Source organism: Lontra canadensis, unplaced genomic scaffold (genome assembly GCF_010015895.1).
Source record: "Lontra canadensis isolate GAN:19392208 unplaced genomic scaffold, GSC_riverotter_1.0 scaffold47, whole genome shotgun sequence".
NCBI lineage: Eukaryota > Metazoa > Chordata > Mammalia > Carnivora > Mustelidae > Lontra > Lontra canadensis.
Window position 1 is genome coordinate 11,763,132 of NW_022631041.1, and position 19,595 is coordinate 11,782,726.

At 34.5% G+C, this 19,595-nt stretch overlaps 1 protein-coding gene across 7 annotated transcripts in view; it reads left to right on the plus strand.

The window, feature by feature from the left end:
* Nucleotides 1-19,595, plus strand: part of SENP6 (SUMO specific peptidase 6) — a 122,803-nt gene that overhangs the window by 86,407 nt on the left and 16,801 nt on the right. For all 7 annotated transcript variants that reach the window (XM_032873174.1, XM_032873177.1, XM_032873181.1 and 4 more), the window contains 7 exons: nucleotides 4,061-4,094; nucleotides 4,493-4,687; nucleotides 5,716-5,942; nucleotides 7,262-7,371; nucleotides 7,525-7,641; nucleotides 17,212-17,334; nucleotides 18,317-18,409. In XM_032873174.1, coding sequence (XP_032729065.1) covers nucleotides 4,061-4,094; nucleotides 4,493-4,687; nucleotides 5,716-5,942; nucleotides 7,262-7,371; nucleotides 7,525-7,641; nucleotides 17,212-17,334; nucleotides 18,317-18,409 — 899 coding nt within the window. The remainder of the gene's footprint in view (nucleotides 1-4,060; nucleotides 4,095-4,492; nucleotides 4,688-5,715; nucleotides 5,943-7,261; nucleotides 7,372-7,524; nucleotides 7,642-17,211; nucleotides 17,335-18,316; nucleotides 18,410-19,595) is intronic.

Here is a 19,595-nt window from a genome sequence, read left to right on the forward strand (position 1 = left end):
CCTGCTTTGAATTCTCTACCACCCCCCCACACCTCTCTTCACTCTCTTTCTCTAAAATAAAATTTTTTAAGTAAGAGATGAGGGACACCTGGGTGGCTCAGTTGTTAAGCATCTGCCTTTGGCTCAGGTCATGATCCCAGAGTCTTGGGATCCGTTCCTGCATTGGGCTCCCTGCTAGGCAGGAAGCCCTGCTTCTCCCTCTCTCACTCCCTCTTCTTGTGTTCCCTTTTGTTGTGTTTCCGTCTATAAAATAAATAAAATCTTTAAAAAATTTAAAGATGATTTGACATTTTCTTCTTGAATATAACTTCCTTAGGTTTTATAATGAACCGATTTACCTGCCATGTCATCGTTATTCTCAGATTTTAAAATTTTATTGTTTTATGTACTTTATTAAATCTCATTTATTATTGGGTAATTTAATTATTTTAAATTCATTCATTGGAAGAATTGGTACTATCTAGAAGTGCCAATTTTAAATCTTTTTATTGTATTTTTATTCTTTTTTTAAAGATTTATTTGAGAGGGACAGAGAGCATAAGTGGGGGAGGAGGAGGAACAGAGGGAGAGGGAGAAGCAGAGTCCCCAGTGAGCAGGGAGCCCAATGCCAGGCTCGATTCCAGGACTCTGGGATCATGATATGAGTCAAAGGCAAGCATTTAACTAAGTCACCCAGGTGCCCCTGTTATGCTGTGTTATATTGTTTTATTCTTAAGTAAGCTCTCTATACACATTGTGGGCTGTACTTAGGACCCTGAGGTCAGGAGTCACATACTCTACCAAGTGGGCCAGCCAATTTTATTTAAAAAGTAGTGCCTTTAAATGTAAATACTTTCGTTTTACAGGGAAATTCCTTACATTATTAGGAATACCCTATATACTCAAATATAATTTAATTCCTCATTTTTCCAGTGAGAAAATTGAGAAGATCTAAAATGAAGGTTTCAGCTTGGTGTCTACTTGTAATTTAGTTACACACAAATTTTTACATGATAGATACTTAGACATGCTTCTTTTTCTTTTTATATCTCATATGCCAGTGTTATTTAAATGCTTCAATTTTAGTGTTTATGTCATCCTTATTGCTACTTTTTGAGTCATCTGACATAATTTTTAAAGCACATAACTTCAGCTTCTATGTATGTTGGACTGTTCCCAAGCTGCAAGTAAGGTGTCCCCATTTAACATATTATCTTCAAACAGGTTTTAGAAGGTATGTTTTGTGACATGCTAGACTTTGCACTTGTAATAATTACTAAATTTATTTTATATTTCTTTGCTTCCTTTTTCTACATTGTGAAAATTTTTAAACAGAAGAGTTGAAATAATGCTCCTAAAACTCCCAGCTAGATTCTGCCATTAGCATTTTATTAAATTTGCTTTTCATGTATCTATTAATCTTTCCATATATCAATCCAACTTACTTATTTTTAAGTAGGCTCCACACCCAGTGTTGATCTTGAACTCACAACCGTGAGGTCCAAGAGTTGCATGCTCTACCGAATGAGCCAGGCCAATTATGTCCAAAGTCTAGAGTGTTCAATTAATTAATTTTTAAATTTCAGTGAACATATAGTGCAATATTAGTTTCTGGAATAGAGTTCAGTGATTCATCACTTACATAAAACACCCAGTGCTCATCACAAGCCCTCTTTAATACCTATCTCCTATCTAGCCCATCTCCCACCCACCTCCCTCCATCAATACTCAGTTTGTTCTCTATTGTTAAGAGTCTTTTGTGGTTGGTTGCCTGGTTGGCTCAGTCAGCTAAGCGTCTGCCTTCTGCTGGGGTTGTGATCCTGGGGTCTTTGGATCGATCCCCATGTTGGGCTCCCTGTTCAGCGGGGAGTCTGTTTTTCCATCTCCCTCCTCCTCTTCCTCCCCTCATGATATCTCTCTCTCAGATAAATAAAATCTTAAAAAAAAAAAAAGTCTCCTGTGGTTTGGGGGCACCTGGCTGGCTCAGTTGATTAAGCATCCGATTTCAGATTTCATCTCAGGTCGTGATTTCAGGGTTGTGGGTGTGGAGCATGCTTAAGATTCTTAAGATTCGGGGCGCCTGGGTGGCTCAGTGGGTTAAAGCCTCTGCCTTCAGCTCAGGTCATGATCTCAGAGTCCTGGGATCGAGCCCCACATCAGGCTCTCTACTCAGCAGGGAGCCTGCTTCCTCCTCTCTCTCTCTGCCTGCCTCTCTGCCTACTTGTAATCTCTGTCAAATAAATAAATAAAATCTTTAAAAAAAAAATTAAAAAAAGATTCTTAAGATTCTTTCTCTTTCCTTCTGCCTCTATTACCCTCTCATTCTCGCTCTTAAAAAAAAAGTTTCTTTATGGTTTGTTTCCCTGTCCTTTTTTTTCTTTTCCCCCTTCCCATATGTTTATCTGTTTTCTTCTTTAATTCCACTGGAGTGAATTCCATAGGGTTATTTATCTTTCTCTGATGTACTTCACGTAGCATAATACACTCTAGCCCTATCCACGTCATTGCAAATGGCCTCCAATTTATTTTTAAACGCATTTTGAAATTCTTGTCTATGTTTTCATTCTCTTAACACAACACACACAGTGAGTATTAATTCAGGATGTAGTGGGCTTAATATGTCTTCTGGATGTTAAAAATCTAGTTAGAAAATCACCTTTTAGGGGCACCTGGGTGGCTCATTCGGTTAAGCGGCTGCCTTCAGCTCAGGTCATGATCCCAGCATTGTGGGATCGAGCCCCACATCCCCCACATCGGGCTCCCTGCTCAACGGGGAACATGCTTCCTCCTCTCCTCCAGCTAATGCTCTCTATCATTATCTCTGTCTCTCACTCTTAAATAGATAAAATATTTAAAAATCACCTTTTAGACTACCAATAATAACTGATTGAGACAAGATATCCAGTGGATTCTAAAGCCATTAGCAGAAAGGTTATTAGGGAACAGGATATTCACAAGCTTTCAAGTATCTCTCCACAGATTACTATTCAATTAATAAGAGAAAAGTATATTTTAACAGCGGAAAGACCTGGCACATTGCCTTTGCCAAGTGATTAAGTTTGTTAACAGTAATGGGACAGCCTGACATCATATTCCTTCCAGTATGATGTAGTAGGAGGTACAAAACATCACCTGTATGCTGTATTAGGTGGAAATGTGTGGCCTGAATTTTACAATGAGGCAACACAAGTTCAAGATGTTGTATATTTTGCAGAACCTAGCCTGGATTCTTCAAAGGTCATGTTATGAAGAACAGAAGGCTTATTTCTGGTCCTGACAGGGGTAGACAAAAGAGACACATGTAACCTTGATAGAATCATGGATTGGAGAAGTTAAAACACAATAAAAGGGGTGCTTGGTTGGTTCAGTCAGTTAAGCATCTGAATTTGGCTCAGGCCATGATCCCAGGGTCTGGGGATTGAGCCCCATGTTGGGCTCCCTGCTCAGTGGCCTGCTTCTCCCTCTCCTGCTCCTACTGCTTGTGCTCTGTATGTCAGTTAAATAAATAAAATCTTAAAGTAAAATAAAACACAATAAAGAACAATTTTGAATAACTGGGAAAGTTTGAATAAGAAGTGTATGTTGGATAGAGTTAATCTTGGTTTTCTTAGGTGTGGCAATGCTGTGTTGGTTGTGTAGGAGAATGTCATTCTTGGAAGATAGATGCCAAAGGATTTGGGGTTGGAATATCATGATGCCCTCTGCTTGTTTTATGCTGGTTTAACAAAGGGAGGTGTGTATGTACATAGAGTAATGGGGAATAGGTATGGCAAAGTTTTAATAGTTAGTGAATCTAGGTAAGGAGTATTCAGGATTTTGTTGTGATATTCAGTCAACATCTCTTTGAAGTTCTAAGAAATAAACCGATAATGTAAGAAATGTTCTAAGTGCTTGAATAAAAAGGTGAAACTTGCCTTTCTGAAAGATAATTTGGCATGGGGGTGATATCTCATATTTAAGTACATGGTAGATGGTTTCATTTTTTTGCCCTCTGTAACCTCTCAAATAATGTGTCATTTAGGGTATTTGTAACAAAATCTTCGTAAGTCTGTGATTGGTACTAATTTATCTTATTTTTTAGTTTTGTTTAGATTTTATCAAGATACAGCTAGAAGGTAAGTTGTTTTATGTCTTTATACTCACTAAAGCTTTCTTTACAATAAAACACTTTGCAGGAATAAAATATTAAATGATATTCATAGAGTTCATGAAGATGATTAGTTAATACATATTTCTTAACAAAGGGCATGTATTTTAATAGTGTAATTTTATTTTGTAACATCATAAAACCTGTGTTTAATTTTATAAGTAAACTTCTTTAGAATCCTCTTCATTTGGAAAACATGTAGAAGCTTCTTTAAGATAGTTCTAAAGATTTCTCATTTCTCATGACACAATATTTTTAGAGCGTAGCAAATACGTGGTTAACTTTAAACTTGTATTTCCTTACAGTTTCCTCCGTTCATGATTTTCAGAATTGATTCCTTTTCCAATTCCATTTATTTTCCCCCAGAACCAGAAAAAGATCCTGTAGGGATTACTTTAAATACCTCTGATCTAACTAAATGTGAATGGTGTAATGTCCGAAAATTACCAGTCGTGTTTCTTCAGACAATACCAGCAGTTTATCAAAAGCTGAGCATGCAACTGCAAATGAATATGGAGGATAAAGTTTGGAATGATTCTAAGGGAACAAATAAATTAACAAGTAAGTTTTGTAGAACACCTTATAATAATACAGTGCATTGTATAGCACAGTGTGAGTGTGCCTTAATAGATGCCTTAGATGTGTATTATCTACAGTCCTTACAGTGATCTTGTAAGAATAATTATGTATCTATATTTATATACATATATATTATATAATATAATTACCATTTTATAAATGAGGGGAAAAGCCCACAGAAAGTGGAATTTCTAAAGGTGAAACCCAGGTTTACCCATTTAGAAGGTTTTCAAAATGGGTTAAAACTCAAAAAATCATTCCTTATTTTAACATTGTAATCTGAGTAAAATGAAAATTTTTTTTTTAATAAAATGAAAATTTTTAATGTACTGGTAGGAGTACTAAGTGTAAATCAACCATATAATTCTAGAATCCTTGAAACATCTTGAATAGGAAGTTTGCTGGCTCCTATAATAAGTCTTCATCCTCTGCAATAATAGATGGAGTTCTCCAAATTGCTTCCCTTCGCTTCTGATGTTTATGACATAGCATGATGAATTGTAAAGTAAATACTTTCAGCAGTTATTGCTGCTTTAGCTTAATGATGAATAAATGGTAGCTGCAAGACTCAGTACATTAGTGAACAATAGTGGTTTTTTTTGTTTGTTTTTTCCAGTTAATTTCTCTAAAGCTATTAATAAACCTGGCAGTTTCTTATTTGTGTTTGACAAAAATGTTAATTGAAATATACTTAAAACTATATATGGATCCTATTAGATGAAATGTATTAGTTACATCCATGAATAGATTTGTTCTTAAATTTGCTGCTAGGGTAATATATTCTGGTTCCTTTTTCTTAATAACTTTTAGGTGACATTGTTAGGTGACACTGTCACTGGTCTTTATTCCAGTATTTGTTACATATCCACTGTATATCAAACAGTAATTTGAACATTTACACCAGATTTCTGGTGATACCCTTGGAAACAAGTAGTTGTTACTCTTTTTCTAATATTTATTTGCCCATTTTTTTTTCTTTTAGACTTAAAGTTATATTGATTTCTTTTCAGATTTGGAAGAACAGTACATAATCTTAATTTTTCAAAATGGCCTTGATCCTCAGGCAAATATGGTATTTGAAAGTATCATTACTGACATTGGCATAAAGAATAATGTGTCCAATTTTTTTGCGAAAATTCCCTTTGAAGAAGCCAATAGCAGACTTGTTGCCTGTACAAGAACCTATGAAGAGAGCATCAAAGGAAGCTGTGTGCAAAAAGAAAACAAAATTAAAAATGTAATTATGTTTTTTAGTTTTTTAAATAATGGGTAGCTTTAAAGTGAAATATGTTTCATAATCATGCTGCTCATTTTGGAGTTAGATCTTCTTAATTCCATTTCAGAATCATTTGCTTTTATATGTGATTTGTAAACTATGTGTCAAACATTAATGGCGGGTAGATGACTTGTGACACAAACAGTACTTGGTATAAGTTTCAGAAGCAGCGTTAGTTCTTTTCCATACTGTATTCTTACCTTTTAATCTTTTCTTTCTCTCTCATCCTTTTTTCTCCACCCCGCGCCCCCACTCTGAACATACATGTTCATATACTGCTACATTCAAATTGATTGTTACTCTTAAATTTGGTAGTGGTTCCCAGTGATGCCATTGACTTCAATACAGATAAAGGAATTTTGGTCCTTGATGTACATTTATACATAACATGTGCATACATGGTTGGGAATTTGGGAAACAAAGAATACATGCCATTTGATTGTGACTATCAACATATGTATCCATTTCTAGAATAACTAATCATATAGTGTGTAACTCTGAAGCCAAAAACTGTGTACTCTTATAACACATGGTACAACGTTAAAGAACACAAATATTTCCCCTAACCCAGCAACTGAATTTTACTGACTTAATTTATTTAGCAGTACTTAAAATCTTTCATCCTGCCTAAAAATTGGTAATAGGTCTATCCAAGGCACAGTCTTGGTGAAGCTGAACAAGGTCTCACCAGAGAAGAGCTATTCACACAGTTAGTGGGTTGACGAAAAGAACAGAAGAAAGGGGAACCATTCCTCTTCTTTTGCAGAACTTGCCTCAAGAGGTTATTGATAAGGAAGAAAAGAGCAACTGAAGCCATAACACAGCTGTGATAGAATAAAATTTCAACGCAAGGCTCTTTCTTAAGGACTTCTTCATTCTGGGGAGCTTAAGCTCATTGGACTATGTTCCTGAGCCTCTGCTCTCATACCCCATGGATTGCCTAATCATTGAACTTAGGAAGGGCTCCACTCCCATAATCAGAAACCACTATATCTGTTCTTTGGATTTACCGACGTAATTTTATAAGGATGATAGAGATCAGAGACAAGATACCAGTAAACCATTGTTCCAATAATTGGAAGAATATCACTGTTATAGAAAGTACACACACAAAGAATGTGGGCCCTAGTTTTGCCTGTTTCTTATTTTTAATTGTTAAAAATCATATATACTTTTTAAATTCACATTTAAATTTTTAAATTGTATTCTTGCCTTGTGCTTGCTTTTTTTATTGAAAAATTTCCCAATTGATTTTGTAAACTGATAATTTCCTTTACCAGGTGTCCCTTGAATCTAAAATACAACTTAAAAACAAGCAGGAATTCCAGTTTTTTGATGATGATGAAGAAACTGGAGAGAATCATACCATCTTCATGGGCCCTGTAGAAAAGTGAGAGTATTGATTTACGTTTGCGATGCTCTTAAATTTGTTTTCTTTTTTTTACATTTCAATTACATACATACACACACACATACATATTTGCTCATTTGCTTGTGTTTTTTTGTGTTTTTTTTTTAATTTGTTTGTTTTATTTTGTTACAGGTTGATAGTATATCCACCACCTCCAGCTAAGGGAGGTATCTCTGTTACTAATGAGGACCTGCACTGTCTAAGTGAAGGAGAATTTTTAAATGATGTTATTATAGACTTTTATTTGAAGTAAGTTAATTTTCTACCTTCTTTAAGCATATCTTTTAACATTCTGTAGTGTATATCTTTGTTTTCTAGAATCAGAACTGTTTGGGTTTTGAATTCTATCACTGCAACTTATTGTGTGATGTTTGGGAAATTATTTAATGTCTCTACCTATGTTTTCTCATAAAAAAAAGTGAGAAGAGTAGTAATATCTAAAAGGGTATAAGAATTAAATAATACATGTCAAGCATTAAGAAAATACTTGGTCCATGCTGCGTGTTCATAAATGCTGGCTTATTGTTATTGTTATACTATTTTAGGCCTTTAAAAAATTGTTACTACTCTAGGTAATAAACTATTGAGCAAGCACAAAAGTATAATTTTACTTGATATTTAGTGCCAGCTATGTACCACATACTGTGTTAGAACTTTATGGTCTTATAGGGAACACAAATACGGGATTAAACATTGACAGAAGTATTAACATGGTATAGACGCAGCAGCAAAACAGTGCTTCATTCTCTTTGGGGGTTGGAAAATAGAAGGAACCAAGATTCTTTCCTGGAAGAGCTTACATCATGACCCAGTATACACATGCATATACATGTATGTGCAGTGTGTTTATACATGTATAAATTTGTATGTGTTTACTGGTTTGTGATATAAAATGAGTGTGTATATGAAACAAAACAGAATTATCAGTGTATCCAGCACTTGCCAGTATTTTCTAGTTTATTCAAATGTATTTCATAAAACTTTTTTTTTTGAAGAACTGGTTGTTGAAAACTGCTGAATTGACTTCATAACCTACTAATGGTTGCAGCAGCCATTTGGGGAAAAGAGTATATTGTTACAAAGAGTAAAAGGTTTTGATCAGAGATGTGGTATCATAATTGAGCTTTCCTTAAGATCATTTTGACAAGAATTATTGTTGATGTCTAGATGAGGGATGATTTAAGGAAATTTAATTAAGATGATACAAGAATCCTGATTAAGGGGCACTAGGTGGCTCAGCTGGTTCCAGCTCTTGATTTCAGCACAAGTCTTGATCTCAGAGCCATAAGTTCAAGCCCCACCTTGGACTCCATGCTGAGCATGGAGCCTACTTTAAAAAAAAAAAGTTTCATTAAAGCATTTTAATTAGAGTGAAAAGGAAATAAATATTTTTCTTAGAGGTAGAGTTGTTTAGCAACTGAGTGAATGGATACCAAGAAGGAGAGGAATGGTTGGTAGGTAACTCCTAGCTTTCTAACTAGTGAGACCTGCGAAATGATTTTTTCACTGAGTGTGAAGCAATGAACAAAAACAGAACAGGTTTGTTGGAGGAAGGGATGAGTTTGCTTTTAGATGTTTGTGATACAACAAAAGGGACAGTGCCAATAAACAGCTGAGTATATGGTTCTGGAGGTCATTTGAGTTCTGGCCTGGAGACATATAGAATTAGGAGGCTTTATTTTGCAAGTGGTAGTTTAATTATGAGAATGGGTAAAATTGCTTAGGTAGAAATACAGAATGAGAAAAAGACTATAAAGGACAGAATCTGGAGAGTTAGGGAAGAAAGAGATTCTCATGAATACATTCTGAAGGATTTGAGAGGTAAGAAGAGAAATCCATAGTTGGTTATGCCATGAAATTGAAGGGAGTTGAAAGCTTTAAAGGAGGCTACATTAAGTGGGTTCTGTACAGCAGAGGTTGGGGCAGATAAAGGCTCAGAATAACTTTAAGGTCCCAGTGACCCTGAGCTAATACCAGTCAAATGTAGACCTGGACTTCTACCCTAGTCCCTGGGGGATAATGAGATACCCTTTTCTCTCTCTGTCCAGCAGAGATGGTATCAGTGGAGGCCTAGTGGGGAGACTCCCGTCCTTACTTGTAACACAGAGCCCCTCTGTCTCTCATAATAGTGGCCTAGTAGAGAACCTGAACTTCCATCCCCACCTGGCAGTAATGAGGTGGAGCCCACTATACCCACTAGAAGGTGGTGGTACCAGGGAAGCCTCCTAAAGCATGAAAATTAAATAAGATCTAGAGTCCTGTAACATAATACTCAAAATGCCCATCTTTCAATCTAAAATTACTTCTCTCACCAACAAGCAGATCTCAAATGGAATGAGAAAACATAAATAGTCAACACCAAGACAGTACAGATACTAGAATTATTAGAATTAGAATTATGACAGATTTTAAAGCATCCATTATTAAAGTTTAGAGAAAAATTGTGAACATATGTGAAACTTACTTAAAATTGATATAAAGAAAAAGTGGAAATTTTAGAACTAAAACTATAGTAAATAAAAGCTTCTATAAGCGCAACAGAAAAATGGAGAGGACAGAGAATCAGTGATCTAGAAGATAGAACATATCACTAACTGCATCTTATTTATTTATGTATTTGAGGTGGGGAGGGACAGGGAGAGAGGGAGAGGAATAAAGAGAATCTCAAGAGGACTCCCTGCTGAGCACAGAGCCAAGGTGGAGCTCCATGTCATGACCTGGAGATAATGCCCCGAGCCAAAATCAAAAGTAAGATGCTCAACTGACTGATCCACCCAGGTACCCCTAATTATATTCAATTTAAATGCACTATTTAATAAAAAAAAAATAAAAATAAAAAGAATAAATGCACTATTTATGTCAGTTAGAAGACCAAGATCAGGGGTGCCTGGGTGGCTCAGTTGTTAAGTGTCTGCCTTTGGCTCAGGTCATGGGATTGAGTCCTGCATTGGGCATCCTGCTCGGCGGGGAGCCTTTGTCTCCCACTCCTCCTCTCCCTGTTTGTGTTCCCTCTCTCTATCAAATAAATAAATAAAATCTTTAAAAAAAAAAAAAAAGGAAAGAAGACCAAGATCAGCAGAGTAGTGGACTAATTAAACACCGTAGCCCAACTATGTCCTGTCTCCAAAAAAGTAATTTCAAAGATAATAATATATATAAGTTGAAAATAAAAGTCTGATAAAAGATACGAAGCAGATATTAAAGCAAGAGTTAACTATATTGTTATCAGAAAATAAACATAAAAACAACAATTACCGGGGCTAGAGAGCCACCAAGAAGACTTAGCAATCCTAAATGGGTATATACCATACACATAGCTACAAAATAGGTAGAGCTACAAAAATGAACCAGTCTAAAAAGAGAAACAGACAAATCCACAAATACAGCTGGAGACTTCAGTTCCCCTCTCAACAATTGATAGAACAACCAAACAAAATCAGCAAGGTCAACATCATCAACCAACAGGATATACTTCACTTTGGGGGTAATACTATATTCTATTTATGTTAATTATATCCCATTTTTTTAAAAGATTTTATTTATTCATTTGACAGACAGAGATCACAAGTAGGCAGAGAGGCAGGCAGTGAGAGAGGAAGCAGGCTCTCCGCAGAACAGAGAGCCCGATGCAGGGCTCCATCCCAGGACCCTGGGATCATGACCTGAGCCGAAGGCAGAGGCTTTAACCCACTGAGCCACCCAGGTGCCCCAATTATATACCATTTTCAAAGGTATTATTTTTCCTTTTGAAGATTTGATAGTAATGGAATATGTTTCAGTAAATTATAAAATGTATCATTGATTTGCTAGCAAGAAAAACTGCCATAGGGGCGCCTGAGTGGCTCAGTCATAAGCATCTGCCTTCAGCTCAGGTCATGATCCCAGGGTTCTGGGATCCAGCCCCATGTCAGACTCCCTGCTCAGCCTGCTTCTCCCTCTCTAACTTCCCCTGCTTATTCCCTCTCTCACTCTCTGTGTCAAATAAATAAAATCTTTTTTTTTTTTTTTAAAGAAACTGCCATAGATTTTAAATGTTTAACTTTGCAGATGTTAGACTCTTCTGAAACCTAACAAACATACAAGAAAGAGTTAAAAAAAAATGAGTTCAAAGTTCTTCATAGCTAAGACAAAAAATGTTATCTCCTACCTATGGCCAACAAGTGTATGAAAGAATTTTCGATATTATTCATCAGGGAAATAAAAGTCAAACTCACAAAGAGTTTGGAGATATATATATATATATATAAAATATATATCCCCATTTGGATAGCTACTATCCAAAAGAGGTAAGAAAAGAAAATAAGTGTTGCTAAAAAAGAAAAAAGAAGGAAAGAAAATAACTATTCTGAGAAGTGGGCAAAATGGATTCTTTGTGCACTATTGATGGGAATGTAAAATGGTTTAGTTATTAAGGGAAAAAGTATAGTGGCTCCTCAAAAATTAGAAATAGAACTACCCTGTGATCCAGCAGTCCTACTTCTAGATATATATCCAATAGAATTGAAAGTATGGTCTCAAAGAGATAATTGCACACCCATGTTCATAGTAGCCAAGAGGTGGAAGCCACTCACATGCCCATTGATGGATGAAGGGATAAACAAAATGTGGTATATAAATACAGTGGAATATTAATCAGTTTTAATAAGGAAGGAAATCTGTCACATGCCTCAGTATGAATGAATCTGGAAGACATTTTGTAAAGTGAAATAAGCCAGTCACAAAAACATCCCACTTATATTAGGTGTCTGAAATTGTCATATTCATAGAAAAAGAAAATAAATGGTGGTCATCAAAAGCTGAGGGATGGGAGAAAAAGGAATTGTTTAATGAGTATGGAGTTTCTGTTTTGCAAGATGGAGTTCTGGAAATGTGTTTCACAACCATGTGAATATACTTAACACTATTGAACTCTACACATAAAAATGGTTAAGAGTGGCAGACCCCTAACTGGCTCAGCTGGTGGAGCATGCGACTCTTGATCTTGGGGTTATGAGTTTGAGCCCCACATTGGGTGTAGAAATTATTTTAAAATTTTTTTTAAAAATGTTTAAGATTGGGAGTGCCTGGCTGGTGCAGTCACTGAAGCATGAGTCTTGGCCTCGGGGTTGTGGTTCGAGCCCCACTTGGGGTGTAGAGATTTAAAAATAAAATCTTTTTAAAAAATCGCTAAGATTGTAAATTTGATGTTACGCATTTTTATCATAATTTTTAAAAAAGATTATCTCTTAATTCTAATGTATACTTTCTTAAGAAACCAAACATAAAGTCTTGAGTGTGCAGAACAGTACTACTGTTGTTGGATGAAGTGTTCTGTGAATGTCAGTTTAGTCAAGTTATTTGGCTGTTTGGCTCATCTTTGTCCTTACTGATTTTATGCCTGCTTGTTCTATCAATTATTGATAGTTATGTATACTTGAGAAGGTTGTATAGAACAAGTATAATAAATGTATATGAAAATTTATATATGAAATTATATATGAAAATTTATAAAACATATATATAAACAAAAAACAAATATAAATATATATATATATAAAGCGCGCACACACACACACACACACATACTTGGATCTCGAAGTATAATAATGGGTTTGTCTGCTTTTCCTTTCAAATTCATTTTGCCTTATATATTTTGGATATTCTTACAAGTTTATATTTCTTGGAGAATCAACCCTTTGTCATTTGTAATGTTCCTCTATATCCTTGATAATGTCTTTGTTCTTAAGCCTCCTTTGTTCACAATGAATATAGTTCCTGCAGTTTTCTGTTGGTTTTTGTTTGCATGGTATGTATTTTTCATCCTTTTACTTTTAACTTATTTTTTATATTTAAAATAGTTTTTGGTTCTGAAAGCATATAGTTGGATCTGAAAAATAAGTTGAATGCCTGAATTTTGTTTACATTGTAGCTTATTATATTTCATACTTATATCTTTACTTTTTACACTGTGATAGAGATTTTATAGTATTTGTGTATACTCTTGAAAGTCTTTACATTTTCAGGAGGCCCCTTGATATTATAGTAGCACTTTAATTAAAACTACATTAAAGTTACATTATCTAAAAGTTCTGCTTTTCTGCAAATCAGTATTCCAAATGAAAAAGGAAACCTAACAAAATCCATGGTTTTTTAAAAATATATATGCTTATAAGGTACCTGGATGGCTCAGTTGGTTGAGCATTAGCTCTTGATTTCTGCTCTGGTCGTGATCTCAGGGTCCGGAGATTGAGCCCCACATCAGACGCCCCCACTCAGCAGAGAATCTACTTGGGAATTCTCTCTCTCTCTTTCTTCCCCCTACCTCCACTTCCACTTTAGTGCTTTCTCTTGCTTTAAAATAAAATAAATCTTTTAAAAAAAAAATCTGTTTATATTATAAATATATTTATATTATGTTTATATGTCTCATGACATGCTTAGAAGTTAATTTAAAAAGAAACTTTCTTCTTAAACTTAACTATATTAAAATAACTAATTCAACTGTTACTAGAACTGCATGTTATTTTCTAACTCTTCAAGTAGGAAACAAACTTTTTCACTGTGACTTTCTTAAATACAATGTTGTATTAGTTCAAGGTGTATAATGGTATAATGGTTCAACGGTTCTATACATTACTCAGTGCTCCTCAAGATAAAGGTACTCTTAATCCCTATTACCTAGTTCATCTATCTGCCCACCTACTTCTCTGGCAACCACCAGTTCTTAATATTTAATAGTAGAGGAGGGGGATTGTCTCTTTTTCTCAAGGTTTGTCTTCTTAAATGCCACGCATGAATGAAATCATGTGATATCTGTCTTTCTCTGATTTCTTTACTTAGCATGTACCCTCTAGGTCTATCCATGTTGTTGCAGATGGCAAGATCTCGTTCTTTTTGATGGCTGAGGAGCAATCCGTTTGTGTGTGTGTGTGTGTGTGTGTCTGTGTCTGTGTGTGTGTGTGTGTGTCTGTGTGTGTGTGTCTGTACATCACATTTTTACCATTCACATATGACTAAACATTTGGATTGCTTCCCTGTCTTTGCTGTTGTAGATAATGCTATGATGAACATAGGGGCGCATATGTCTTTTCAATTGTTGTTTTCATTTTCTTTGGATAAATACCCAGTAGTGAAATTACTGGCTCATAGAGTATTCTGTTTTTAAGTTTTGAGGACCTCCTACTGTTTTTCCACAGTGTCTGCATCAGCGTGCATTCTCACCAACAGTGCATGAAGGTTCCTTTTTCCTCCACATTTTTACCGGTACTTGTTGTTTCTTGTGTTTTTTTATTTTATCATTCTGACAGGTATTAAGTGATACCTTTTTGTGGTTTTGATATGCATTTTCCCAATGATTAATGATGTTGAGCATCTTTTCATGTGTTTGTTGACCATCTGTATGTCCTTGGGAAAATGTCTTTATGTCTTATGCCCATTAATTGATTTGGTTGGGGTTTTTTTTCTCTTTCTTTTTCATATTGAGTTGTATTAGTTCCTTATATATTTTGGGTATTAACTGCTTATTGGATATATCATTTGCAGATACGGTATCTTCTCCCATTTAGTACATTGCTTTTTTGTTTTGTTGATGGTTTTCTTCACTGTGTAAAACCTTTTTATTTTGGTGTAGTCCCAGTAGTTTAATTTTGCTCTTGTTTCTCTTGCCTGTAGAGTCATATCTAGAAAAATGTTTCTGCACTGATGTCAGAGAAATTACTGCTTTATGTTTTCTTCTAGAATTTTTGTGGTTTCAGGTCTCACATTTAGATCTTTAATCTGTTTTGAGTTTATTTTTTTGTGTGTGGTATAAGAAAGTGGTCCATCCAGTTGTCCTAACATCATTTGTTGAAAAGACTCTTTTCCCCATTGTATATTCTTGCTTCCTTTATTGTAGATTAATTGACCATATATGTGTGGGTTTATTTCTGAACTCTCTATTCTGTTCCATTGATGTATGTGTTCATTTTTGTGCCAGCGCTGTACTGTTTTGATTACTACCACTTTGTAGTATTTCTTGAATTTGAGATTGTATTACTCCAGCTTTGTTCTTCTTTCTCAAGATTGCTATTCTGGGTCTTTTGTAGTTCCATACAAATTTTAGTATTATTCTAATTATGTAAAAAATGTTGGTATTTTGATAAGGATTGTATTAAACCTGTAGATTGCTTTGGGTAGTACAGACATTCTAACACTATTGGTTCTCCCAATCAGTGAGTGTGGAATATCTTTCCATTTGTTTGCATCATCTTCAGTTTCTTTCATCAGTGTTAGCAGCTTTCAGAGTATGTGTCTTTCATTCCTTTGGTTAAAGATATTCCTAGGTATTTTATTAATTTTTCTTTCTCCTACATGATTATTAGTGTATGAGCAACAGTTTTCTATAGATTAAATTCATTCCTGTGATTTTACAGAATTCATTTATCAGTTCTACTAGATTTTTGGTAGAGTCTTTTTTTTTTCTTTTTTAGGGATGAAGGGAGAAGGGGGCTGCAGAGGGAGGGAGAGAATCTTAGTCAGGCTTCATGCTCAGTGCAGAGCCCGATGTGGGTTCAGTCTTGACCTGAGCCAAAATCAAGAGTTGGACAGTTAACCAACTGAACCACTGAGGTGCCTCTTTATGGTGGGGTCTTTAGAGTTTTCTGTATATAGTATCATGTCATCTTCAAATAGTGGAAGTTTTATTTCTTCCTTACTAATGTGGCTGCTTTTTAATTTTTTTTCTTATCTGATTGCTGTGGGTAGGACTTCTAATACTATATTAAATAAAAGTTTTGGGAGTGAACTTCCTCGTTCTCTTCCTGATCTTAGAGGAAAAGTTCTGTTTTCATCATTGAATAGGATGTTAACTGGGTTTTTTACATATGGCCTTTATTATGTTGAGGTATATTCCCTCTAAACTTACTTTGTTGAGAGTTTTTATCATGAATGGATAATATACTTTATCCTGTGCTTTTTTTGCATCTGTTGATATGATCATCTGGTTTTTATCCTTTCCCTTGTTAATGTGATGTATCATGTTGATAGATTTGTGAATATTAAACTACCCTTGCATCCCAGGAATAAATTCAGATTGATCATTGTCAATGATTTTTTTTAAACGTATCATTGGGTTTGGTTTGCAAACATTTTGTTGAGGACTTTTGCATCTATGTTCCATAAGAGATATTGGCCTATAGTTCTCTCTCTCTCTCTCTCTCTCTCTCTTTTTTTTTTTTTTTTTTTTTTTTTGGTAGTGTTTTTATCTGGTTTTGGTAACAGGGTAATGGTGGCCTTGTGGAATAAACTTGAAAGCTTTACTTTCTCTTTTATTTTTTGGAATAGTGTGAGTAGAACAGTTACTAACTTTTCCTTAAAGTTTTAGAAGATTACACCAGTGAAACCATCTAGTCCTAGATGTTTGTTGGGAACTTTTTGATTACAGTTTTGTTCTTGGTAATCAGTCTGTTTTAATTTTCTTTTCTTTCTTGCTTCAGTTTTAGAGGGTTATATATTTCTAGGAGTTACCCATTTCTTCTAGGTTGTCCAATTTGTTGACATAATTTTTTCATAATTTTCTCCTACTGTTCTCTATTTCTTTGGTGGTTGTTATTTCTCCTTCATTTTTTATTTTATTTATTTTGAGTCTTCAAGATCAGATCTTGCAAATCATAGTTTTATTCTCAAGCATTTCATTTGTTGAAAATAATCCAGTAGTTACCATTGCCTAGAGTACGTAGTAAATTTTGCTAATAAAATCTCAGTTTTAAGAAAGGTTGATGTTGACTAAACAGATATTTGATTACTGACTGTTTTTAATATAAACAGCTAAATTCATTATATTTGGATTTTTTTATAAAATAGATATTTGGTGCTTGAAAAACTGAAGAAAGAAGAAGCTGACCGAATTCATATATTCAGTTCTTTTTTCTATAAACGCCTTAATCAGAGAGAAAGAAGAAATCTTCATGAAACAACGAATCTATCGTAAGTCAAGCTCTGAAAATATTTAACAGATGTAGTAACTCACTCAAGTTTAAGTTAATGAAGAAAGCACTTGTATTAAGGCAACATTTTTTAATTCTATTGCCAATTAGCAAAATTAATAAAATTCATAATATTCTAAAACTTCAAGAATACCTGGAATTCATAAAGGTTTTTTGTCCAATATCTAAATCAGTAATCCCCAGATATGCCTGATAATTTAAAAATTAAAAAAAAAAATTACTTGGATACTTACTAAGTACAGATTGCTCTGTTTTACCGTAAATGTTCCATTCCTAATACTTAAGAGAGGTACCTATGAATCTGTACTTTTGATAACTTCTTTGGATAATACTGCTCCAGCAAGTTAAGGAAATACTGTTCCATGTATTAGCCTTCAATTAGTTTGTTTATAATTCCTTTCCTTATAGTAATTGCATCCCGCCCTAATTTGCACTGATACTTGGTTGAAAGATGTATACAGGATGCCATAAGGGCTATCAGTTGTCTTGAATTGATGGCTATTGTGGATAATATAAATATTTTCTACTGTTTCAAGGATTCCTAATTTTACATCTTAGAGTTGATGATAGTGATTGGTTTGACTATTGGTTCATAGTCTATTTTATTTCATCTTATGTAATGTTCATTTTTCATGCTCTCTTTTCCTCAGTCATTATAGGCCATGGTCTAATACATTTCTCAATATAGTTGTTAATATGTAGTAATAAAAATAGTAGCACTGGTTCACCTAGTAAGTAGTAGCAGGAATTAAATAATTCCTTCTTGCAGATTCAGTGATGGGCAGTTTCACACATTCCTAGCTCCATCTGAGATGTTCTTTTTTCTTTCCCTGACTTGTTAAATCATCTTATACACTGTTTTATTTGTTAACATTTTAGTCTACATAATCTATAAATGGCTGCATATAAGCTGAAGCACTAGAAACATTCCAGGAAGTGATAGTTTATCTCTTGTCTTATAGAATACAGCAAAAGCGACATGGGAGAGTAAAAACATGGACCCGGCATGTTGATATTTTTGAGAAGGATTTTATTTTTGTACCCCTTAATGAAGCGTGAGTGATAATTTTCTTTATGTAAATGTGAAGGCTATTTTTAGAAAATGTGTTTATGAGTTGAAGAATTCATTTTTAAACTTCTTTCTGAAATTTGTGTATGTAGCTATATTTATGCTGCAATTTTTATGAAATTACTGCAGTTTCTTAGTGAATTATGTAAGATGTTGAATTTTATAAATACTAGCAAGAAATATTTCTAATTTTGTTTTACTCACCAATGTAGAATAACATCATTTTTAAAAAGTGATCTATCAAACATCCTAGAGAACAGATTCTTTGGGCAGAATGATGAGTAGGTCACATGGATTTTGAATCTTTGAAAACACTTTGGCTCTTAACCAAAAGAGAAAAAGATGGCTAAATGTATGTCATGTACTCAAATTGAAAACCATACTGACTACTTTGAACTATTTTCTAAGTAAATGGGGTGCTTAAATATTTTGTCTTCCCACAGTGACTAGAGAGACAATGATGTGTAGGATAGTAGTAGTATACTATTTAGACTTGAGAGATTTTATATTTCATTTTTCTGTTTTCCTATGCCTTCTGGCCAAAAACTCCCAGGAATACACCTTGGGTTTATTACTTGCATCAAGGGAGAAAACACACCGTGGGCAACCATGAATCCTCTCAGTAAAAGTGTGTTTGAAAGCACCTGACCTTTGGTTTGGTCTGTGGGGGAAGATGTAAGGAAGCAATTGTTTGGGTAAAGAAGTAGCATTTACCCATTTAGCAAAAAGAAGGGAATATTTGTCTTTTTGTTGTTGTTGCATTGTGACCTTGTTTGTCTCTACTTAGAAAAACTGAGAAATGTCCTTTCTTTGTCTCAATTTATCACAGTTGCAGAGTAAGTTTGTCTGGGGTTGGTATTCTATAAGATTGTTTATGTCTAATAAGCCTATCTGTGCCAGACTAGCTTCTGAATGTGCTCTTTTTTTTTTCCTTCTTACTGTGAAAAAGTATAGTATAATCAAATCAATAGTATAATCAAATTCTGTTTATTTAAAAATCAGGTTAATCATAAGACCTGTGCTCTCTAATGAGCCCAGCCAAAGATGGGTAGACTAGGTCAAAACACTGGTTATAGCTATAAAGCCCAACTTATTCAGAGCTGTATATTTAAGTCAAACATAGTGTCATAATTTAAAACCAAGTTTAAAACTAATTCTTAATTTCTTCATTT